This window comes from Callithrix jacchus, chromosome 10, assembly GCF_049354715.1.
Source record: "Callithrix jacchus isolate 240 chromosome 10, calJac240_pri, whole genome shotgun sequence".
Taxonomy (NCBI): Eukaryota; Metazoa; Chordata; class Mammalia; order Primates; family Cebidae; genus Callithrix; species Callithrix jacchus.
Window position 1 is genome coordinate 99,814,186 of NC_133511.1, and position 25,740 is coordinate 99,839,925.

The 25,740-nt window shown below is 39.5% G+C and overlaps 1 protein-coding gene across 1 annotated transcript in view; it reads left to right on the forward strand.

Moving 5' to 3' along the window:
* Positions 1 to 25,740, forward strand: part of CAT (catalase) — a 39,734-nt gene that overhangs the window by 12,079 nt on the left and 1,915 nt on the right. The window contains 8 exon segments of the mRNA NM_001267733.1: positions 743 to 873; positions 6,421 to 6,525; positions 7,102 to 7,227; positions 10,060 to 10,251; positions 10,694 to 10,846; positions 15,394 to 15,532; positions 18,258 to 18,388; positions 23,644 to 23,751. Coding sequence (NP_001254662.1) covers positions 743 to 873; positions 6,421 to 6,525; positions 7,102 to 7,227; positions 10,060 to 10,251; positions 10,694 to 10,846; positions 15,394 to 15,532; positions 18,258 to 18,388; positions 23,644 to 23,751 — 1,085 coding nt within the window.

Genomic DNA, 25,740 nt, shown 5'->3' on the forward strand with positions numbered 1-25,740 from the left:
CATTTGGAAAGAGCTTCCCTAAAAGTGGTTGCCTCTAACAGAAGAATAGAGGGGAAATCTTATTTAATAACCATGCCTACAGTTGACTTTTATTTAGAATTAACTCTATGCCAACGATGGTTAGGTGCTTTACAGATATAATCTCTAATTTGTAGATTGACTTTGCAGAGAGGGATTATTTTCATTTCTGAGAGGTTAAGCAATGTTTCTCATGTTACAGAGCTAGCATTAGATCTATCATGCTATATTTCAGCATTCCTAATGCTTGACTAGTTCTGTTTCTGTGTCAGTCTCTGCATTTAAAAAATACTGTGGAATGTGAAAATAAATGACATTAGAACTAAGAATCAATATTTTAACTCATTTTCTTAATGTTAACCTCACCATTTTGACAACTCACTTATTCCTTTGTCACTACTGTAAGACTACTAATTATTCTCTTCCCTTATTTTAATTAAAAGTTTACCTACCTGTTTGAACAAAGTTATCTTATTATGTTAAATGAATAACTTTATTAGCTGTTATTACATATGTTCTTTTATTCCTCTCAATTAATTCTTTTGTTTGATTTGTGGACTGAATTAGCTGGTGGGTAGAAATAATAACCTGGGCACTTAAATACCTAATTTAGTTCTGGGAAGTGGATTGAGAAGGATAGATCCAGGTGCTTCATTATGACTTTAGGTTTCCTGGATGCAAAGTGCTGTGGCTTATGCTTCCCGTTTCCATTTGAATATTGTAGCTGGAGAATCAGGCTCAGCTGACACAGTTCGTGACCCTCGTGGATTTGCAGTGAAATTTTACACTGAAGATGGTAACTGGGATCTTGTTGGAAATAACACCCCTATTTTCTTCATCAGGGATCCCCTCTTGGTAGGTAATAGAGTATTTTGCACTCAACAACTGTTTGTTGATTTAAATTGATTTCAAATAGATCGACATTTGAGGAGAAACCCTAGGAAAAGCAGAAAGAAAAGAGTTTCCTGGATTACTTTTTTTCAACACATTTTTCTGTGTTTATATTTATATTACATTTTATTTTATTTTATTGAGATGGCGTTTTGCTCTTGTTATCCAAGCTGGAGTGCAATGGCACGATCTCGGCTCACTGCAACCGCTGCCTCCTGGGTTCTAGGGATTCTCCTGCTACAGCCTCCCAAGTAGCTGGGATTACAGGCATGTGCCACCATGCCTCGGTACTTTTTGTATTTTTAGTGGAGGCAGGGTTTTACCATATTGGCCAGGCCTGTCTCAAACTCCTGACCTTGTGATACACCCGTCTTGGCCTCCCAAAGTGCTGGGATTACAGGCATGAGCCATGACTCACAGCCTACATTTTTCTGTATTTAATAAGATCAAATACCAACAGTTACTATTGGTCTTAGATGGTCATTTTACGATTCATTGACTTAATGGGAAGTGAGTTTAGTTTTCCTTGCAGAGCATCTAAGATTAGCAAAAGAGGGACTTTACTTTAGAAACAAGTAGAAGGTGTCTCTACATGCTCTGAGTCAGCACGAGGGGGTGTGTGGGTGGGTGTGGGTGTGTGCGTGTGCACAGGGAGGTAGGTACATTTTTTCCATAAAGGTGACTACATTTTTTCCATAGAGAAATACTATAAATCCAACCACTTTGGGAGGCCAAGGCAGGCCAATTACTTGAGTCCATGAGTTTGAGACCAGCCTGGGCAACATGGCAAAGCCCTGTCTCTACAAAAAAATACAAAAATTAGCCAGGTGTGGTGGCTCACGTCTATAGTCCCAGCCACTCAGGAGGCTGAAGTGGGAAGTTTGCTTCTGTCCAGGAGGTCAGAGCTGTAGTTAACTGTGGTCATGTCACTGCACTTCAGCCTGGGTGACAGAGTGAGACCCTATTACACAAAAAAGGACTATAGTTTTGAGTATATTTGAAATACTTAGGCTATGTTAGATGCTAGTTGTCTATGTTGAATAAATTTCATTTTTATTAACAAGGATATCCAGGACTTGAACTCAGACCTGGAACAAGCAAACCTAATAGACATTTACAGAACTCTCCACCACAAATCCACAGAATATACATTCTTCTCAGCACCACATCACACCTACTCTAAAATTGACCACATAATTGGAAGTAAATCACTCCTCAGCAAATGCAAAAGAACGGAAATCGTAACAAACAGTCTCTCAAACCATGGTGCAATCAAGTTTGAACACAGAATTCAGAAACTAACTCAGAACTGCACAGCTTCATGGAAACTGAACAACTGGCTCTTGAATGTTGACTGGATAAACAATGAAATGAAGGCAGAAATAATGAAGTTCTTTGAAACCAATGAGAATGAAGACACAACATACCAGAATCTCTGGGACACATTTAAAGCAGTCTCTGAAGGAAAATATATAGCAATAAGTGCCCACATGAGAAGCAAGGAGAGATCCAAAATTGACACCCTATCATCAGAATTAAAAGAGCTAGAGGAGCAAGATAAAAAAAAAACAACTTAAAACCTAGCAGAAGACAAGAAATAACTAAGATCAGAGCAGAACTGAAGGAGATAGAGACACAAAAAACCCTTCAAAAAATCAATAAATCCAAGAGCTGTTTTTTTGAAAAGATGAACAAAATAGACAGACCACTAGCCAGATTAATAAAAAAGAAAAGAGAGAATAACCAAATAGAAGCAAGAAAAACGATAAAGGGGAAATCACCACAGATTCCACAGAAATTCAAACCATCATCAGAAATTATTACAAGCAACTTTATGCACATAAACTAGTAAACCTGGAAGAAACGGATTAATTCCTGGACACTTGCCTCCTTCCAAGCCTAAACCAGGAAAAGTCGAAACCATGAATAGACCAATAACAAGGTCTGAAGTTGAGGCAGCAATTAAGAGCCTACCACACAAAAAAAGCCCAGGTCCAGATGGGTTCACAGCCAAATTCTACCAGACATACAAAGAGGAGCTGGTACCATTCCTCCTGAAACCATTACAAATAATCCAAAAAGAGGGAATCCTTCCCAAATCATTTTATGAGACCCACATCATCCTGATACCAAAACCCGGTAGAGACTCAACAAGCAAAGAAAACTTCAGGCCAATATCCATGACGAACACAGAGGCAAAAATCTTCAATAAAATACTGGCAAACCGATTGCAACAGCACATCAAAAAGCTTATCCACCATGATCAAGTAGGATTCATCCTGGAGATGCAAGGCTGGTTCAACATACGCAAGTCTATAAACATAATTCACCACATAAACAGAACCAAAAACAAAAACTGTGGGGATCGGTGCTGCGAAGGGCCCTTGACAAGACCCTCAGTATCTTGAGCTTGAGCCCATACACATTTCTCCTCTCCTGGAGGCTGTTGAGCTAAGGGAAAAGAGGAAGTCTGGTTGCACTGATTTTATAAACGTCTATCTTTGCCTCTGACATTTGCAACAGGATGGCTGAGCTCAGGCTTTGTGGTCTAACGAGACATTGTGTGGTTAGACATTGTGTGCCTCCTAGTTCCTTCTCTGCACAATAACTGTATGACTTTGTAATCATATTTTCTGCATGTAATCCTATAAGAATAGATAGATTATCTCTATTTAGAATGACATTTGGAAAGTTCCAGCTGTACCTTGTTAATGATCTTGCTTGCTTGACTGAATTTAGATAAACACATGTTTAGATTTATGACCGCCTTTTGCAAACTTTATTGTCCCTTTGCTGTACACCCTTTGATTATGAGTCATACTTTCTGTACCCCTTTTTTTGTTCTTGATTTTATTTCAAGATACAATAGAATGTATGTCACTCCTTAAACACTGAAAAGTATATAACCTATAGTATGCACAAATAAACTTGCTGCTCTGGCATTGCCTAGCAGTCCTCCAGACCCCACTGTCTGTCTATCTTTTCTTCCGCGCACTCCCTCTTCCAGGTTGAGAACACTTGAGTGGGGCTGAGGCTCTCTGCTGGTCGGAAGACCCCCGGCACACGTGCCGGACCCCCACAAAAAACCACATGATTATCTCAATTGATGCAGAGAAGGCCTTTGACAAAATTCAACAGCGCTTTATGCTAAAAACCCTCAATAAACTAGGTATTGATGGAACATATCTCAAAATAATAAAAGCTATTTACGACAAACCAACAGCCAATATCATACTGAATAGGCAAAAACTGGAAGCATTCCCTTTGAAATCTGGCACTAGACAAGGATGCCCTCTCTCACTACTCCTATTCAATATAGTACTGGAAGTTCTAGCCAGAGCAATCAGGCAAGAAAAAGAAATAAAGGGTATTCAAATAGGAAAGGAGGAAGTCAAATTGTCTCTATTTGCTGACGACATGATAGTATATCTAGAACTATCCCATCATCTCAGCCCAAAATCTCCTGAAACTGATAAGCAACTTCAGCAAATTCTCAGGATACAAAATCAATGTGCAAAAATCACAAGCATTCCTATACACCAATAACAGACTGAAAGAGAGCCAAATCAAGAACGAACTGCCATTCACAATTGGTACAAAGAGAATAAAATACCTAGGAATACAACTTACAAGGAACATAAAGGACCTGTTCAAGGAGAACTACAAACCACTGCTCAACGAAATAAGAGAGGACACAAACAGATGGAGAAACAGTCCATGTTCATGGTTAGGAAAAAATCAATATCGTGAAAATGGCCATACTGCCCAAAGTAATTTACAGATTCAACGCTATCCCCATCAAGCTACCAATGACCTTCTTCACAGAACTGGAAAAAACCACCTTAAACTTCATGTGGAACCAAAAGAGAGCCCGCATAGCCGAGTGAATTCTAAGCAAAAAGAACAAAGTGGGAGGCATCACACTACTGGACTTCAAACTATACTACAAGCCTACAGTAATCAAAATAGCATGGTACTGGTACCAAAACAGAGATACAGACCAATGGAACAGAACAGAGGCTTCGGAGGCAACACAACATATCTACAACCATCTTATCTTTGACAAACCTGACAAAAACAAGCAATGGGGAAAGGATTCCCTGTTTAATAAATGGTGTTGGGAAAACTTGCTAGCCATGTGCAGAAAGCAGAAACTTCACCCCTTCCTGACACCTTACACTAAAATTAACTGCAGATGGATTAAAGACTTAAACATAAGACCTAACACCATAAAAACCCTAGAAGAAAATCTAGGCAAAACCATTCAGGACATAGGAGTAGTCAAGGACTTCATGACCAAAACACCAAAAGCATTGGCAACAAAAGCCAAAATAGACAAATGGGACCTAATCAAACTCCACAGCTTCTGTATGGCAAAAGAAACAGTCATTAGAGTGAATTGGCAACCAATAGAATGGGAAAAAATTTTTGCAGTTTACCCATCTGACAAAGGGCTGATATCCAGAATTTACAAAGAACGAAAACAGCTTTACAAGGAAAAAACAAGCTCCTTCAAAAGTGGGCTAAGGATATGAACAGACACTTTCGGAAGAAGACATACATGAGGCCAACTAACATATGAAAAAATGCTCATCATCACTGGTCATTAGAGAAATGCAAATCAAAACCACATTGAGATACCATCTCACCCCAGTTAGAATGGCGATCATTAAAAAATCTGGAGACAACAGATGCTGGAGAGGATGTGGAGAAATAGGAACACTTTTACACTGCTGGTGGGAGTGTAAATTAGTTCAACCATTGTGGAAGACAGGGTGGCAATTCCTCAAGGACCTTGAAATAGAAATTCCATTTGACCCAGCAATCCCATTACTGGGTATATATTCAAAGGATTATAAATCATTCTACTATAAGGACACATGCACACGAATGTTCATTGCGGCACTGTTTACAATAGCAAAGACCTGGAACCAACCCAAATGTCCATCGACGATAGACTAGACAGGGAAAATGTGGCACATATACACCATGGAATATTATGCAGCCATCAAAAATGATGAGTTCGTGTCCTTTGTAGGGACATGGATGAACCTGGAGACCATCATTCTCAGCAAACTGACACAAGAAGAGAAAATGAAATACTGCATGTTCTCACTTGTAGGTGGGTGTTGAACAGTGAGAACACATGGACACAGGGAAGGGAGCACTACACACTGGGGTCTGTTGGGGGGAATAGGGGAGGGACAGCGGGGGTTGGGGAGTTGGGGAGAGATAGCATGGGGAGAAATGACAGATATAGGTGAAGGGGAGGAAGGCAGCAAATCCCACTGCCACATGTGTACCTATGCAACTATCTTGCATGTTCTTCACATGTACCCCAAAACCTAAAATGCAATTTTAAAAAATTTCATTTTTTGGTTTGGCAGTTTTAAATTCTAGGATTGTGTTTAGAATTATAATCCATAAACCTAGTAATAGGCATGTATAATGCAAGACACCATAATTCCTGTAAACTTAGTTTTTGGATTTTTTTCTCTCTTTTCTATTTAGTTTCCATCTTTTATCCACAGCCAAAAGAGAAATCCTCAGACGCATCTGAAGGATCCAGACATGGTCTGGGACTTCTGGAGCCTACGTCCTGAATCTCTGCATCAGGTGTGAACCCTTTTTTTCTATTGTATTGTGTCACCTGGGATGCAGTGTTTAATTATGCCTCCTTATAAAGTATCTCTCCAGTTTTGGCTATTTTATTGGAATTATCTTCCTCAGATTTCTTAATCATGAAGAGTTTCGTAGTGACTGGCTTTATTAATCATCCCCCGTTCATTAGCCTTAAATGATGATAATGATAGCTAGCTAGCAACATTGTCAATTGATATTTAGCATTAGTAAGGATGAAAGTCTGTGGTACAAGGTAAAGCTCTGAATTAGGAAAGTGAGGGGAAAATAGTACCAAACAAATTTGCTATGAAAATACATTTTGAATAACAAATTAGGCTAGTTTTCAGGTTGTTTTAGCTTTCCTTCGTAGAATTTTGAATCATAGTATTAGTGATTTGCATATCATCCTGGTTTAAAATTTTTGTTTTTCTATAAGTGAAATAATAGTGGGAAATTGGCTAGCATGTTTTATGTCATTGAGGGACTTTTTGGAAATGAAGGACTATCTTTAAAATCTAGGCTGTTTTGATTTAAATGAAAACATTTTAGCTTTATATTTCTGTTCCTTAGGTTTCTTTCTTGTTCAGTGATCGGGGGATTCCAGATGGACATCGTCACATGAATGGATATGGATCACATACTTTCAAGCTGGTTAATGCAAATGGAGAGGCGGTTTATTGCAAATTCCATTATAAGGTACATGTTACCTTTGGGGCAGGGGGTACAAGGCTCCTACCACACAGCTCCTTGATTTTCCTGAAGGATTGAGCAAAGATTAAGGCTTTCTTCCACTTTTGATCAGTCCTGTGAGTATTTTGTCAGCTACCACCAAGGAGATAATTTCTCACTGTTCAATTAGAACTGCGTGTGATTTCTCTTTAGTCTCTCTTTTGCATGTGGCCAGAGGTAAGGCACATTGCTGTGATCAATACTTTAAGCTTCTTTTTTCTGGATCCTGTGTCCCTTGCCGTAAATATTTAGAAAATGTGTTTCTTTTGTGCTGCCAATGGTTTAATGTTTCTGTACTGGCAGCTTCATGTTGAATACAGTTTTCTCCCTGAAGTGGGAATATCTAAGCTTTTGGTTTGGGCTCAAAGAGGATAATCTAAACCTCTTGGCTAGGCAGAAGGAAATAATTTCCACCTAGTTTAGCCTAGCGCTTTTTTTTTTAAGACTGGAGTGCAGTGGTATGATCATAGCTCACAGTAACTCCTGGGTTGCAGTGAACTTATTGGCTCAAGGGATCTTCCTGCCTCAGCCTGCTGAGTAGCTGAAACTATAGGCACACAACACTGTGCTTTGCTAATTTTTAATTTTTTTTTTTTATGGAGATGGGGTTTTGCTGTGTTGCCGAGGCTGGTCTCAAACTCCTGGCCTCAAGTGCTTTTCCCACCTTGGCCTTCTAGAGTGTTGGGATTACAGGTGTGAGCCACTGTACCTGGCCCTCGCCTGGCTTTTCTAGAGTTCTTGTTGGAGTTTGGAATCAAGCTCTAGAAAATAATAAAGTGCTATGATGCTTTGCCTTTCTTAGCTCTGAGTCATTATCCTGAGCATAGATACCTTTAGGGCCCAGAAGGGGGCTAAGACAGCTTGGAGCATATCCCAATCTCACTATCACTTCCAGCATCCAGTAGCATCTTTCCAACATCATTTCTTCTAACCTTTTAAGTCATCTATCTATTTATTTAGCATTTATTGAGGTTGTATTATGAACAAGGCATATAAGTAAAATATTATACTATTTTTTAACATTTGCATTCATATAGCCAGATCAAATCAGTTACCTCTGGGGAGGGTTTTGAGAACGTTTTAATCAACTGAAATATTTTAAAGGGCCCTCTTTTGGTATAAGCGTGGCATTTATTACAGAGCGATATTACCAGTGAACTCTGGCATGTTAGTGATAATCCTGGAGAACTCCCGAGGGCTAGTTAAAAACAAGCTGAGAACCTCTGTTTCCAAATACTGCTGTTAAAATAAGCAGAAAGAAGTGGGCTTGTGACCAGTAGTGGATAATCCCTCTCTTAATGATATCCAAAAGCCCTGTTTTCTTCTTTATCTGAACAACTTAATGTAGGTGTATCAAACAGAAAAACTGTCACCTCTTTTTATATTCATAACTTGGGTCTATAATCTTTGACAAGGAAAATTTTTATGAAACAGTTGACCCATTGGCTTGTAATTGCCAAAGGGAGCAGTTTAGTGTTACTCGGAGCAAGACTAAATGGTTATATCTGGGACAGCCAGTCTAGTTGGTAGCTTTGGAGTTACGTCAACCTGAACTAAAATTTTCGCTCTCCTAGATAACTGTGGCCTTGGGCATAGTATTAAAAGTTCTTTGAGCTCCAATTCTTGTCACTGTAAAGTTGGCATAATATTACCAGCTGTACAAGTCCTGGAAAGATTGGAGTGCTTATGGGTCTGTTATCCTAGGGCCCTGTAGCCTGAGATCTATATGGATTCATCAGTCTGGATTATTCTGACCTAAGATTATTCTTTTCTAAACCTAAAAGATTCAGTTAAAATCAGAAAGGTATTGCAATATTATTTCACAACTTAATGTATTAGCTCTGGGTGATCTGCACATGGTGACCTTAATTTTTTTTTAATCCTAAAGGTGGCTTTACTTCTGGTTCAGTAGTAAGAGTTCAAACCTTGTCACTGACTAGAGAGCTGGATTTCTGTGGTAGAAATAGACTAGCGTTCAGAGTTGATTTTTGCTAAGGAAATCTTTCCGCAGCATTTGGCTTTTTGGGAGGTCTTTCAGAATAAGATTACATGGTCAGTCCATCAAAGAACAGTATGATATGATAACCGGAGCACTTATGAAGGGAAACATCTTCTCTGAGTTTTCATGGCTTGCTTGGAAAGTCAGAATATTAATTTTGCCTGCTCATAGTCAGAGAACTAGTTCCAAATGGCTGTATTGAAGTTATATGGCTTGCTTGGAAAGTCAGAATATTAATTTTGCCTGCTCATAGTCAGAGAACTAGTTCCAAATGGCTGTATTGAAGTTATTTGCAGCTCTATGAGCTATGATTCTATGGTTTATTAAAAAAAAGGAATAGGGCAGGGGTGAAGGAATACTAGCTGAGCACAATCTCAGTAACTGATTTGAACGATCATAAAACGGGAATTAAAACAGTACTTCATGATAAAAGGGAGATCCTTTAATTTTATTAATCCTTTGTCTACTTTTAAGATATATTTTGATTTTTCTGGTTTGGAAAGTAACATGAGTTTAAAAATTCAAATATAGAATACATAAAGGGAAAGATAGGATTAATTTTAATTTTAAATATGAAATATATAGATGGGATTCCCTCAACATTTAAAAGTATTGGAATAAGCAAGTAGAATTTCTTGTTGATAAATTCATTAGTATCAGATTTGAACAATAGAAGTATTGTTGTAAAGAAAGTTCATTCTTTGGGGTGTGTTACTCATAAACCTTCAATGAATTACTGATTAGATGTTGATAACTTTGCCAGTAAGTTTCCATTGGAGCTTCTTTCTTTCATTTTGTAGACTGACCAGGGCATCAAAAACCTTTCTGTTGAAGATGCAGCAAGACTTTCTCAGGAAGATCCTGACTATGGCCTCCGGGATCTTTTTAACGCCATTGCCACAGGAAACTACCCCTCCTGGACGTTTTACATCCAGGTCATGACATTTAGTCAGGCAGAAACTTTTCCGTTTAATCCATTTGATGTCACCAAGGTGAGTCAGTAACAACTATATTGTTTTCTTTTTGAAGTCTCTTCTTACCTAATTAGAAAAAAAATCTAGTCAAGCAATTATAATGATGGGGAAGTCATATACAAAATAAGTGGGGTACCATCTCAGAGTGCCCTAAGCTGTGAATGAGTGCTTATCAGAGTCTTACTTCCACATTCTTGTTTGTAATTTCATTGAATATGTATATTGTTATTAACAGGGAACAGATTGTGAAAAGCTGATGTACTTTTGCCTGGGAAAGTGTATTTACCACTTACTATTGTGAAAGATTTAACTAAGGCACTCATCTTAAATTCCTATGTTTTATTGGATTTAAAAATTATTTTCATTGGCTTGATTGTATTTGAAATCTTGTATTTTTATGGGTAGCTTTAATTTCCTTCGGTTGATTGCCTGGTAATTGTGAATACGACATCATTTTCAGATTTGGCCTCACAAGGACTACCCTCTCATCCCAGTTGGTAAACTGGTCTTAAACCGGAATCCAGTTAATTACTTTGCTGAGGTTGAACAGATAGCCTTCGACCCAAGCAACATGCCCCCTGGCATTGAGGCCAGCCCTGACAAAATGCTTCAGGTGAGCCTGGCGGGTTGAGATGTTCTGAGGCAGGTGTCCATGTGCACATGCACACACAAAATATGTAGTTTGGCATGATCTTTATATGAGGAGTTAACAAGAACATTACTTAAAATTTAATCTGGGTGCTTAGTTACCTTGTGGGACTCACTGAGGTGAACTATCCTTCAATGAGAATTCCTTGAATAAACCAAGTATAAACAAAATTCCATGATAGAGTCCCTACATATGTGAAGACAAGAATACTTAGTCTCTTAATTAAAAAAAAAAGATGTACTAGAAATACCTTAAGTGTTGGTAAAGCATCATTTGTTCAGTCTATAACTGATGGGAGGGAGTGTGGTTAATTAATTGTAATACCTTGGTAAGCCTAACTTTATTCATTTTCTTCTTCTTTTTTTTGAGGTGGAGTCTGGCTCTGTTGCCCAGCTTGAAGTGCAGTGTTGTGATGCTGGCTCACTGCAACCTCCGCCTCCCAGATTCTAGTGATCCTCCTGCCTCAGCCTCTTGATTAGCTGTGATTACAGGCACCTGACACCATGCCTGGCCAATTTTGTATTTTTTTTTTTTTTTTTTTTGAGATGGAGTTTCACTCTTGTTGTTACCCAGGCTGGAGTGCAATGGCGTGATCTTGGCTCACCGCAACCTCCACCTCCTGGGTTCAGGCAATTCTCCTGCCTCAGCCTCCTGAGTAGCTGGGATTACAGGCACGCGCCACCATGCCCAGGTAATTTTTTGTATTTTTAATAGAGACAGGGTTTCGCCATGTTGGCCAGGCTGGTCTCAAACTCCTGACCTCATGTGATCTTCCTGCTTTGGCCTACCAAAGTGCAGGGATTGCAGGCATGAACCACTACGGCCAGCCTCATTTTCTATTTCACAATGATGCTTGAATTTTTCCATTTGTAAAAAGAGATTTAGGGATGACCTTTATGAACTGAATGTATGCTGCCAGTGGTAAAGGCAGTGGATTAACCATTCACCTTGCTAATGTTATTAGGCCTCATCAGTATGCTTTACATTACTTTTCAATATGCTTTTTCAAGAGTACCAAGAGCAAAAAATTCTACTTTGGATCAGAATCAGTAGGAAAATAATTGGCTTAATAATTACTGTGTAAATCAATCTTTTGTGTTTTTGGACTGTGACCGTGAAACAAAGGTTAAAGAATGTACCATAAATCAGACAACAGTGACTGAAGGTTACTTCTTATGTAAGTGTCTGATGCCAGTTCAGGTTTCAGTCTACATAGCAGACAAGCTAAGATTCCAATTTTTTAAAAAGTAACTTTTTTGTTTATTTCATTGGGGAACATCTGAGGCTTTCATAGAAAGTAAGTTTTTCATTAGTTTTTAGTTCAATTCAACGATTATAAATTGAGTGCCTGTCTGTTGTGTATGGTGGACTGTCTTAGGTGCCATAACATAAGGCAGAATGCCATGGTGATTCCGAAGGCAAAATTTTGTCTGATAGGAGGGCGACCATGAAGTTTCATGAACATGGTAGCATTTGAGATCGTTTTGAAGAATAGATAGGATTTGATTTTCAATAGGTAAAAGGGGGCAGGAGAGGGACATGAGCATAGGTACAAAAGTGGACCGTGTTAGGTGTGTTGAAACTATAAACAGTGACTCTTTCCTGAATGAGAAGAATAGAGTTTGGATAGATTCATTGAGTATATGTCAGAGGGGACCTTAAGTGCTTGAGTAGGAGTTTGTACAGTTGTCCCTTCTAGGAAAAGGAAAGCTTTCTTCAGTTTTGAGAAATACGATCCCGGGTAAATTGAGTAGAATCACTCTTCTTGGTGATAAATAGAAAAAGTGGGACTAGGGGTTGGGAATAGAAAAAGGAAAGATAGGCAACTCTCAGAGGAAGCGCAGAAGTTGCATTGAAGCCCTAGAATAGAGGAAGCCAAAACAATGTAACCCTGGGCCCTGAAACTCCCTGCCTGGTAGCTGAACTGGGTGAGGGTGAAGCTAATGGGATTTGCCAAGGCGTGAAATTGTCATGGGCAGAGCTAAAGCTGCATAACCCTGCTTATGTAGGGAGGGAGCAGATTGAGGAATACAAGGTTACCTAAACTCTTTTCACAAGAATCCGAGTCACCATGGGTCTCTGGGACCTCAGTGGGACCCTGAGGCAGTCAGCAGCACTGGGTCATAATTTGAAGAATAATGAAGATTTGAATGGAGAACGAGGCCCCTGCAGAGCAAATACACATTCTCTGCATCATAAGAAAGCAAATGTCTAAGGCAGCTATTCACACAGTGGGGAAGAGAGTCCTGAAAAAGGATGACAAGTAGAGATTAATGTAATTTCTATTCATATTAATTTCAGTTCTGGCAAATATGTCTATTTTAAATTCAGTGTACTCTTTATAGTTTTTTTTATAAAACCAGTTTTAGAAAGTGCTTGAAAGAGATTTCGTAAATTTGTCGAGTTATCATTTCTAGCCTAGCTTTTCCCCTTTCTTCTTAGGACATTTAGGTATGAATTCCAATACCATGGAGCCTGTGAGGGGCCGTATAATTGGGGAGGGACTGTTGTACTCATTTAGCCATTTGGTGACCACTAAGGAATGATTTGAGATTTTTTGAGTAGGTGAGTAGGGAGTATGTGGATTGTCTTGTTGGACTGGAAGTGGAGAGCCAGTTAGGAGGGCTTTGGAGTTATTCCTGCTGAGAGCTCACAAGTGCTGAAGCTCATGAGTGCTGTAGCTTAGGCAGTGGCAGTATATTAATGGAAAGTGTTTACAGGTGCCTTTTCACAAGGTCATGTTAATAAGTTTTGTAACTTTATCCAAAGTGGTGAGCCACATCACGGTGAAATGGACAAATAATATAATACAAGTCGTAGAGAGATTGATTATCCCTGAGGACCTGAGGATGCAACTGCAGGCTTTCTTTCTCTCATGCTCTGCAGTTTACCAGGAGTTGGAGAGCTGAGCCTGTTGCTTGAATGGGAAAGCCTTTCCCACTTACACAGGCCGAGTAAGGGAATTCAGGCACAGAGCCTTGGGGAAGGCCTAGATTCGAGCTGGTGCCAGGGTATGGCCTCACTGTGCCCATTTCCCAACCTTTGTTGGTCTCCACCCAAAGGTGGGGTAAGGTTGCCTGACAAACACAGGGTGACACAAAATCAGAATTATATGATAGAGGCCAGATCCAGGAGTTGCCCAGGGCACGATTGGTGCGATTGTATCTCCTATCCTGTTGGTAGAGTCAAGAGCACAATTTTTTGAGCCAAAGGAAACAACCAGCTTCCAACCTATAGCTGAGTTTTCATCATGGCTATGTGACCGGTCATTCAGCCAAAAGCAAAATATTGACAGAACAGTGGGACTGGATTAAGTCTGTTGGGATCAGTGATTTGGTACAAGGTCATTGCTTAAGTTGCCCTATTCAATTTGGCTTTTATTTTGCCTCATAGAATTAGGGATATAAAAATACTTTTAAGGTTCAAGGCCAATGATATATTCAATGGAAGAAAAAATTACTCATAGAAGTATGAATCATAAGAATAGTTCAATAATTAGATATTAAGATTAATGCAGAATTTATCATAAAGCTTTTTGTTTCAGCATTAACTGAAAGAAATTTCAAAATGCTTGTCACCCTGCCTTGGTTAATAGGGAACATAATTGAATCGTAGATTCATTACTTTTGGCATTGTAGGGCCTTCATTTTGAACCATAGCTTTTTTTTGTTTGTTAACTAGAAAGTCTCAGAGCTCAAAGTATATCTGAGTTAATTCAGAAGGCATCATGGGAGGTACTTTTTTCTGATCTTGCTCTGTTGCCCAGGCAGGAGTGCAGTGACACGATTGCAGCTCACTACTGCCTCAACCCGTTGGGTTCAAGCAGTCCTCTCATCTCAGCTTCTTGGAGCAGCTGGGACTACAGGCACATGCCACTATGTTTGGCTAATGTTTTAAATTTCTTTGTAGAGACAGGTCTCACTGTGTTGCCCAGGCTGGTCTCAAACTCCTGGGCCCAAGCGATCCTCCCACCTTGGCCTCCCAGAGAGCTGGGATTATATATAATAGGCATGAGCCACTGCACCCAGTGGGAAGTGCTTATTTGAAGAGTTTCCTATACTGTTGGTTTTGTAGAAATCTGTTGCTTTTTGTTAAGAGCAAATGATTGGTTCCTATCCTGGAGTGGGGGAATGAGGAGGAATAGAATTAATTCAATATTTCAGTTAGTGAATGTTCTAGCAATATTTATTTTATAATGTGATACTTCCTTGGGAATAGCAAGTAATACTGTATAAGACAAGATACTAACTTATGCAGAAATTACCTAGAACAGGTGTGAAGATTTATGGTTGGCCATAGGGCCTGGGAAATTAAGAACTGTTTAGTTAGGTAGAACTCATTTCATAAGGTAGAGGCTTGACTCTTAAGTAGGGCGATAGGCAGAATTTTGTGGTAAGCGTGTACAGAGTGCTTTGTACTTCATATTTCAGAATGAAGTTTACAGCCCATGCCTGTGTTATATGTCAGTGTCTATAGCCCTTAGTCAGTGTCTATTGCATTTATTCCTGCAGGGCCGCCTTTTTTCCTATCCTGACACTCACCGCCACCGCCTGGGACCCAACTATCTTCAGATACCTGTGAACTGTCCCTACCGTGCTCGAGTGGCCAACTACCAGCGTGACGGCCCCATGTGCATGCAGGACAATCAGGGTAGGCCTAAAGACGTTGGGCTCCTCCTGCGTGGGCAGAGGGCATGTGGAGCAGATGGGTGGGATGCCAGGCCAGTGGCACTCAAGCTGGCCACGCAAGACCAGGACCTCCTGCTTGGTGAAGGTGCTCCCTAGGTGCTGCCTACTGGGCATTTTTTTTTTTTTTTTTTTTGCCCAGCAGTGAAGATGTAGGCTGCCTGAGGACTCTCCATGCTTTTTATCTATTTTATTGTGAGTTCCCACCTCAGATGTTACTTGTACATCTGAGTAGTTAAGAGTAGGGAGGAAGATCTTTCACACTGGTTAGAGTATAGTAGCATCCAGCTTGGGAGTTAGGTTTTAGAGACGCTTCACCCAAACAGACAATTCCTTAACTCTCTGTGAAATTACTGAGATTTAGACCCTTGGAAATGCAAAAGCCAAGAGTTAGAGTCTTTTGTTTCTCTTTGCAGTTCTGTTGTGGCCTGGAGGAGCAGGTCTAGTATAATTTGGAGGGAGCTGAAATGAGCAGGGAAGCCTGGGGAGAAGGGAGTAGGGGAGACAGAGCAAGTCAAACGATTATCCTCCTTTCATTTTTTCCCAAGTGAATAAAGTCACGCGAATCAACTGGGGAGATGAAACTCCACCACATTTTGGATTTTTGGAACTCATTTATCAAACTTATGATTTTTTTCTTTTAATTACTTTTTTTTGGTGTCGTGTACAAATAGCCTCTAGTTCTAATTACTTATTCTAATTAGTCAAGCAGAATGCTTGATTAAAGTTTTTTCCTTTTACAATTCACAATTTAATATAGATCTTAGTTATTTTCTTTTCCCATTTAGGACATGTGTTTTAGTAATAGACTGCATACATTGATCCCTTCAGAAATTTTACTGATGATTTATATTTATAGCCACAGGTGTCTATATTCAAACAAAGTTTACTTTTCTATGATAAAAATAATACATGTGTCCTAAAGAAAATTTGGAAAATATGGGAGAAGAACAGAGAGAAGAAAAATTCCCTTATAGTCCCCACAGCCAAAGACCACAGCTGTTACATTTTGCTTGCTTGCTTTATTTAATTTACTGAGACAAAGTCTTATTCTGTTGCCCAGCCTGGAGCGCAGTGGCATGATCTTGGCTCACTGCAGCCTCCGCCTCTGGGTTCAAGCGATTCTCATGCCTCAGCTCCCCAAGTAGCTGGAACTACAAGCATGTGCCACCATGCCAGCTAATTTTTGTATTTATAGTAGAGACAGGGTTTAACCATGTTTGCCAGGCTGGTTTTGAACTCCTGATCTCAGGTGATCCTGCCCGCTTCGGCCTCCCGAAGGGCTTGGATTACAGGCATGAGCCACTGCGGCTGGCCTGATTTTAAAGTAGACCATTTAGGCTATGACCTTGAAGCTCCCTGAAAGAGCTTACTTGTTCCTGTGGTCAGCGCCTTAAAGACAATCCATTTTGAGTAAAGGTCAGAGTTCATTTGGAAGTAGGATTTTAAAAATTAACTAGGCACATTTCAAAGAGCGAATTCTTAATGAAGAAAACACCGTGATGGCTGGTTGTTGGAGCATTTTGCTTTTCATACAGATGTGGCCGATCTGTTGAATTTCTTGAGCTGATAATTGGGCTCCATAATAGTATGGTGTCCTTCCCCTGCACACACACTTGGTGACTTGATGAATGCCATACATAGGCATCTCTTGATTATCCACTGTGGATAATCTATTATGACAGTGAGCTGGCTAAAATTCCAACCCCAGTGTAATTGGTTTGCTCAGACCACTTCATATGTTTCTGGGCCACTCCTGTTTAAGCAGTGTGTGCTCAGGTAATGAAAGCTTCTGCCAGTGTCAGCCCAAGCAAAGTATAGTTGAGAAAATAAATAGCCAAAATGAAAAAAAAAAGCCACATAATTTATTTCAGAAGTCATAGAAAATGTTTTGATTGTATTTGTCACTGTTTCTTCTTATAAGTCCAGATAAGTAAGTGCTAATATACTTCAATTACCACATTAAAAAAAATCTTTTTTTATTGATCTGTGGAGGGTATTAAAGGGCAGCTAAAATGGAGTGAAGTCATCACGGTCAGTAGAGACCCTGAGGATCCTAGAAGAGTTCTGTAATGGAAACAGCACACATGCTGGCCTGGAGGAGACAATAAACCCAGAGTTCCAGTCCCATATCTGCCACTGGCTGCTGTGTGACCTTGCAGCAGTCAGGTCACCTCACAGAGCTCCGTGCTTGTGCCTGTCGATTCAAGGAGCAGACCCAGAACTTTCAGATTTCTCTCAAGAATTTTGCGATGCAGTATTTGAATTGAGCCCAAGTCCAAATGAAACAATTTTACAAGTTAACTTTGAAATGTGTCTTTGGGTCTCATCCCTGTGTGGTGGCCCAGTCAAGCCTGGATGAACTTCTACATTGTGCTAGTAAGCCTCAGAGGACTTGATGGATGGGACCCTTTGATGTGTTGGAAGGGACTTAGAAGTTTATTCATAAAGACTCGGAGTGTGGCAGCCTGTGCAAGCATTTAGCAGATGGCAGTGTTCCCTAAGAATCTTCATACTACCTGCAGCTAAATGCGGGAAATTAAAAATAATGCGTGCATTGTGTTTATATCCGTGTATGTGTACACGTGCATCTGATTACTACTTAAATTTATTTCTCATTACAGTGATTACTCGCAGATTTACTTGACTGTTCTTACTCCTAAGTGAATCTGGGTGGTTTTCTTTTGAAGGTGGTGCTCCAAATTACTACCCCAACAGCTTTGGTGCTCCGGAACACCAGCCTTCTGCTCTGGAGCACAGCACCCGATGTTCTGCAGAAGTGCAGCGCTTCAACACTGCCAATGATGATAATGTTACCCAGGTAATGACTTCTTTGTCTGCTACAGGAGTCACCTGCTAATTCTCCTTGTCAATGTCTGCATATTCCCTCCCCTCCCCAGGCCACTGCCCAAAGTGTCTAATATGTCTTACATTGAATTCAAGGAAGACTCGTCTGTAATAGTAAATTGGGCCCCTTACTGGGTGGAGTTGAAGGGTTGTATTACTCTGCTCTTTTGCCTCAAGGTATGGAGACTTGTCTCAGTTCCTGGAAACTTCATTGAAGGGATATGGGGAGGGGGGCACTGGGGAAAGAGTGATCTCATGGGAATTTAAGGAATGAGCATGCACAGCTTATGTGCAGCCAAATCTAAGAATCTGAGCAGGACAGCCCAGGTTCAAAATAGCTCCAGGAGCTTCGACCACATTTCCACCGCAGCACTTGCCCTTCACATGGCTTAGTTATTTTCCATCTGTCTGCTTCTGCTTGCCAATGCTAATTGATTATATTTACCACATCTTCCTGTTTTCTCCTATCAGCCTCAGAGCTTCTGTTTTATCATTGTGGCTTGTCTGTGACCATCGCCTAACTCTCCTTTATGGCATCTTTCTTCATGTGTTATATTTTTTTTGGACCACCTTTTACTCTTTCTCTCAACATGTCTATCTTAGATTCTAGAGAGACAGAATCATATTGACTTGGCTAATCTTTTCACCCCAGGTTGCACCATTGGCCTTGGTCAGCCTCTAGTTAACTGCCCCAGGTCAAGTGCTCATTCTCTTTCCAGTCACCTATGGCTGCCCTAAGGGCTCTTTCAGTACATGCTATGAAGGAGAGCCTCAGACTTAGAAGGGCCTGTGGGTGGGCAGGTGCCTCCTTATTATATCACACACAATAAAAAAATAAAAGTATAGTTGTTCTAGAGCTCTGTTTGAGCAGTTAGTGTTAAACTTAGTTTTTAAATTAGATTAGAACCTATTTCTGATTTCTCAGTTTGTGAATGTGAGTTCCAAGTAAAATATAGCTAAATACATTAATTAATTCACTGTCAGAATATCTTTGTTTGAAAAGCATTCATGTATATACATATATGTGTATATACAAAAATGAAGTTACATTATTGTAGGATAGAAATCATTTTTGGAGGATTTAAAAACATTTCCTACAAACCTTTTATATAACTGCATTATTTTTGGTGATGCAGATGACACCAAGTATATTACAGTATATTCTCTGCCTCTCAAGAATTTTGCCTATGTGAGGTCAATACAGGCATAAAATCAGTTCATACAATCCCTGCAAAAATTAATGAGGCTATTGCTTACATACGAAAACTGATTATGTGCTCATCCTTATTGTATTGAGAGAGTTTGTCATCACTATGTAGGATGTAGTATGATTTTTAAGTAATAACAATACTATTGTTATAATTCTGTAATGATGAGTCACATGGGAAATACATAAGAAGGGCCAGATTTATTCTCTTAAAAATGATTGACTTGGGCTTGCATCTGTCTGTGGCACACTAGCTTGCATCGCACTTACTCTCTCATGGAGAACACTGAAAAGGTAGGTAAAATACATAAAGCATTTTTCTTGGAGAGCTAACAAAGCAACAAGAATTTAAGGGGCCAAGATCAAAGATAGAGAAGAAGTGCAAAGAACTAAGCTTGACATTTGGTTTTCTTTCTTCTTAAGCTATTTGTTAATTGGTAAGCACTGGTCCAGAAGCTGAGTGGTGTTTACCACAGTCTCATGAGTCTCAAGGGACAAAAATTGGAATTCAAGGTCTGCTAAGAAGCATAGCCTCTAGTTACACTCTAGTCTTTCAGTTGAAATACCTGAGGGCCATGCCTATAAGTAAAGGCAAACATGAAATAAACTTGCCCTCAGAAAACCTGGAACACAACTTTGCCTCTGCCCTGTCTCAGATTGGATTAAGGTGATCTATCTCTATGCCATCTGCCAGAAGCAAACAAAATTTTCTGTGGTGGAAAATAGAACCTCAAATGATCTCTAGACCTTTTTACATGGAAATGTTAAGCATTCAACAATAAATGACCAGGCACCTAACACATTAAGACCTTATGACTGAAAATCAAGAGAGAGAAAAAACTCCCTGCAAACTGACAGTAGAAACAAACTTAGTGGAGGCTTAAATAATGGAACTGTCAGATACAGGTTTTAAAATGACTGACTAATAGGTTTAAGAAAATAGATGAGAGCATGAAGAATTTAGTAAGAAAGCTTATACTGTGGAAAAAGAGTTGAATGGACATAACTAGAAAATGCAACAACTGAAATTAGAATTTATTAGATGACTTTTAAAGGAGGTTAACATGGCTGAAGAGAAGATTAGTGAATTGGGAGATAGAACTGTAGATATTATCAAGACTACTTTATTTGAGAAGTTCAGTGCTACAGTGAGCTGTGGTTGCTCCACTGTACACCACCCCAGGTGACAGAGTATGTACACATACTTTTTTTTTAGCCCTTTAAACTGTAGGCTGGGTACAGTGGTTCACACCTGTAATCCCAGCACTTTGGGAGGCTGAGGCAGGTAGATAACCTGAGGTCAGGAGTTTGAGACCAGCCTTGCCAACATGGTGAAACTCATCTCTACTAAAACCACAAAAAAATTAGCTGAGTGTTCTCCAAGCTACTTGAGAGGCTGGGACAGGAGAATCACTTGAACCCGGGAGGTGGAGGTTGCAGCAAGCTGAGACTGCACCATTGCACTCCAACCTTGGTAACAAGAAAAAAAACTCTGTCTCAAAAACAACAATGAAAAACTGTAGATTAACCAAATCTCTGAGACAGAAAGTTTTTTTTTTTTTTTAATAGATTTTATTCAGTGTCATGTTGATAAATATTTAACAGCTGACTCCCTGGGGAGAAAGCCCTGGTTTGTAGTGTTTATCCATTTTCATGGTGGAAATATTTCACAGGGCTGATTTCAAGCTACTAATATAATATCACTAAACCTGTGGCATTGTGAAATGGTGTACAATATCATATCACTGTTATATAGTATTTCACCCATAGCAATACAGCAGACACGAATGACTTCAAAAACATAAGTAATATCTATTAATTAGGAAATGATGTTTTGAGTATTACTTTTGTTTGTAGTATACTTAATTATAAGTTTATGTAATTTAATCTTATAATGGCTGTATTTAATAACTTGCTCACAAAATTCCTGAAAATTTGACAGTATTCTACATTCATAAGCAAGCTGGCTACAACATTCCACTGGAATTGCAGAAACAAATTTTTACAGTTCAAGATGTTCAAGATTGTAGATTGAGGTGACAGGCTGAGGGGTAGATTGAGGTTCAAGATGGCAGATGGAGATGACACGAGAGGCCTTTCTTCTACTTCTAACATATGGACATGCTAAATAAAATTTTGTTTTTTTAAAAATTTTTTTACTGCCTCAGTTTTCCCATAGAAGGATTAATTTTTTTTTTCTTTTTAAATAATGAAGCTGGACTAAAGAAACAAAGTTTAATTTCCGAATCCCACAAATGAAAAGGAGAGTAGTGAGTGAACTTTGAAAGCAAGTATCTCATAAGGGTAAGGAGCCTGATTTGTATCTTATAAAGATTTTATGCCTCTAGGGGGTTAGGAGTTGACGCCTCAGGCTTTACATGTTGCCCAGAATTAGAGCTCAGCTCTTAGCATAATGGTGAGAACCGGGAAAGGGCACCTCAACTATCCCTCAGACTGAGGATGCAGCTTGGAAGAATGTGGGCTCTCAATGGAAGCAGCCAACTCTAAGAAATCGGGAGTCCTTCCCCTATGCTGTGCTCAAATGAGGTTCCTGCATTCTTATCCCAGTTGGAACCATGAAAGACTTTAACTAAAAAAAAAAAGAAAGACTTTAACTGAGAAACAAGCGAATCAGTGAACCCTGTTAGGCCTTTGCAGAGATTATGAGAAAACCACCACAGGAAGACACAACGAGGGTACATTTGGTACTTTTGCAGAAGATAACTCCTGTTGAAGGTGAGTCATAGTGAAAAATTATAATACATACTAGGAAATCCAGTGAGAAATTACACATGCAATAGATGGAAGAATCATAAACATGGTAATTGGAAAGAGGCTTTAAAATAAACATACATATTTAAGGAGATGCAGAAAGGAATATTATCAAGACAGTAAGAGATGAGGAGAAAAACAAAACAGGTAGATTTGAAAAAGAACCAAATAACATTTTCTAGAAACAAAAATTACAATCTGTGAAATAAAAACTCAACAGATATAGCAATACAGTGGATGGTTTCACAAACTACATCAAATACAGCTGAAGAGAGAATTAATGAATTGGTGATAGGTCTGAGAAAGTCCCCAGGATATAGTACTTTGATTAGATTGTGTTAATCCAAAATATCTGATTAACTTTGGTATCAGGTGTAAACTTTACTCAAAAATTTAAAAACATAATTATAGCCTGATATTTGGCTACTTAGGGAAATGATGCATCTCTTAATATTTATGAAGTTGATACTTTGGATAATTGGATATTATTGGACTTTATAAACATGAATAGAACAGTGCATAGAACAGAGTCTGGCACATTATAGATACTCAGTATTTGTTGAATGAGTGACTGAATGAAATGTAAGAATAAAAGCTACAACCTTTTGATTTCACAATTGGGCAGAGGCTGCTTTGATTCACATACCTGATACTAAGCTCCAGTTTTAACTTATGGATATTTATTTTAGAGGTAAACCCAATAATCTAGCAAAATATCACTATTAATATGTCTTATCTAAGAAATATTGGCTTCTGAATAACTACAGATATACATGTATAAATGAAGTAGTTTTTTAGATATATTATCTATCTGTAGTTACAGTTATCTATCTAATTATATCTCTAGCTAAATGAATTAGTTTTTATTTTTCTCCATGGTTCTGAGTGAATTGAACAAAGGTTGTATTGTTCTAAGTTTACATTCAAGGGCAGCTTGCACATTTTAGACTTGTCAGTATTAAGAATGTGGTGAGGTTTTAAATTGTAGATCTATTTATAAGAGATATATGGCAGTTACTACAAGACATTATTAAAAAATAATTATGAGCTATTAACAAATGAATTTTACTTATTTTGCTTAAAACAAAAAGTGAGGAACACAACCCAAATGACGGTTTTAATTGTAATTTAAAATTATTCTTAAATTCTAAAGTTTTAAAATCATTTATTTCATAAGTGTTGTAGTAGGTGAACTTTGTTGGTGATAAATTGGTGATTCAATTCCTGCACTTGCTCTTTTCCCTGAGCAGGTGCGGGCATTCTATGTGAACGTGCTGAATGAGGAACAGAGGAAACGCCTGTGTGAGAACATTGCTGGCCACCTGAAAGACGCACAACTTTTCATCCAGAAGAAAGCGGTGAGTCTTTGTAAGCTGAAGGGTGCCCTCTGCTGGCCTGGGAAGACAGTGCAGCTGTATGGGAGAACCCTAAAAAGGAAGTGCCATTTCTATTTTACTTGACCTAAGTTAGGGAACTTAAAAAAAAATACTAGTAATCCTCAACCAACTTCTGATTATTTTCCTTTCATAGTTTATCTGGTCTGGTATATCCATCAGTCCTTAGCTGTTTGTCCAATGTGTACTCATTTAGTTGTATTCACAGTGAATTTTATCTTATGCTGTTTAATTCAGCTGCAGCCAAATTCCATGCAAGATAGTAGTAAATGACCAACTTCAAAATGGTAGAGTCCTCCCACAATTCTACTTACACATTGTATGATAAAAAATATATCAGCTGGATGTGATGGCATGCACCTGTAGTCCTAACTACTTGGGAAGCTGAAGTGGGAGGATTGCTTGCCAGCCCTATCTCTAAAATCAGTCAGTCAATCAGTCAGTCTGTCTGTCTTTCTTTCCTGCATTTTTATGGTTTGAAACCTGCCTAAAGGCTTAATGTCATGATACCTCGATCCCCCTTCAGATGCAAACTAGAAACTTGGTGTGATTTCTGGAATAAGAACTGCAATGCTTCCAAAAGGCAGGCTGGACTTTCGTGCTAAGGTGCTGAGGTACTTCTGATGGCCACTCATAGAGTGGCGTGAAGCCCTCTCACTTCTGGTTTTCTGGCCTGTTCCAGAGCTAAGCTTTTTGCAGATCTGAAATCCCCCTTTTTCCTTGGCCCATAGTTGCTGCTTCTCTGTTCCTAGGGGCAGCTGCGCTAGCAGCTGTCTGGGCTTGTGTCCAAGGGCCTGGGTTCAAATATCAGCAGAGAGCCTGACAGGTGCTCTGTGCGGTAGGCAGGGCAGGATTTATCTCATTTTACTGGATAGAATGGGTAAGACAGCTTGCAAGTAGCAGACTGGGCTGGAACCCTTGGCATTCTCCTTCCACATATGGTGAAATTGCAAGGCTTTTATGGGTTCCCAAAACCTCGCCTCCTCTTGCTGTCCACTGAGGAATTCTTGCCTGAATATAAGGAGTTGCGCCGCAAGTACCAGTGTTCTTGTATCCTTCACATTAACTTCAGGCTGTGTCTGGGCCTGTTTCTTAATGTAAATCACTGTAACTTGCTAAGCACTTACTCTGAGGTCACTCTTTCCATGTAGTAAATGCAGCTCACTTCCTCAGCATTTCTCACAGCATCCTGTGAGGTAGGTTGTTTTTTTTTTGTTTTTTTTTTGAGATGGAGTCTTGTTCTGTTGCTCAGGCTGCAGTGCAGTGGCATGATCTCGGCTCACTGCAACCTCTGCCTCCTGGGTTCAAGTGATTTTCCTGCCTCACCCTCCCTAGTAGCTTTGACTATAGGCATGCCCCACCATGCCTAATTTTTCTATTTTTAGTAGAGATGGGGTTTTGTCATGTTAGTTAGGCTAGTCTTGAACTCCTGACCTCAGATGATCCGCCTGTCTCAGCCCTCCAAAGTGCTGGGATTACAGGCGTGAACCACCGCACCCAGCCTAGGTTGTATAGTTTTCTTCCCCCAACAATGAACAATTCTCTAATTATTTGACAGCAACTGGGTATCCTATAACTCAATTCAGTTCTAACAGTAACTCTTGGAGCTAGAATCAGAACCCAAAGATTTAGGGGTCACTTCCCACTTCAGATGCCAAATGAGGTGCCCTGGCTATGCATACTTCTGCAGATTCTGACTGCAAATTAGGGGTTCACACACCCTTTCCTCAGGTTTGATAATTTGCTGGAAAGACTCATAGAACTCAGGAAAATGATTTACTTATGATAAAGAATACAACTCAGGGATAGCAAAATGGAAGTGGGGCACAGGGGAAGGCCTCAGAGCTTTGGCCTTGCTGGGGGAACCACCCTCCCAGCACCTGGATGTGTGCACCAACCCACATGTTCCCTGACCTTGCCAGTTGCAGGCTTTTCTGGAGGTTTTCTGACATA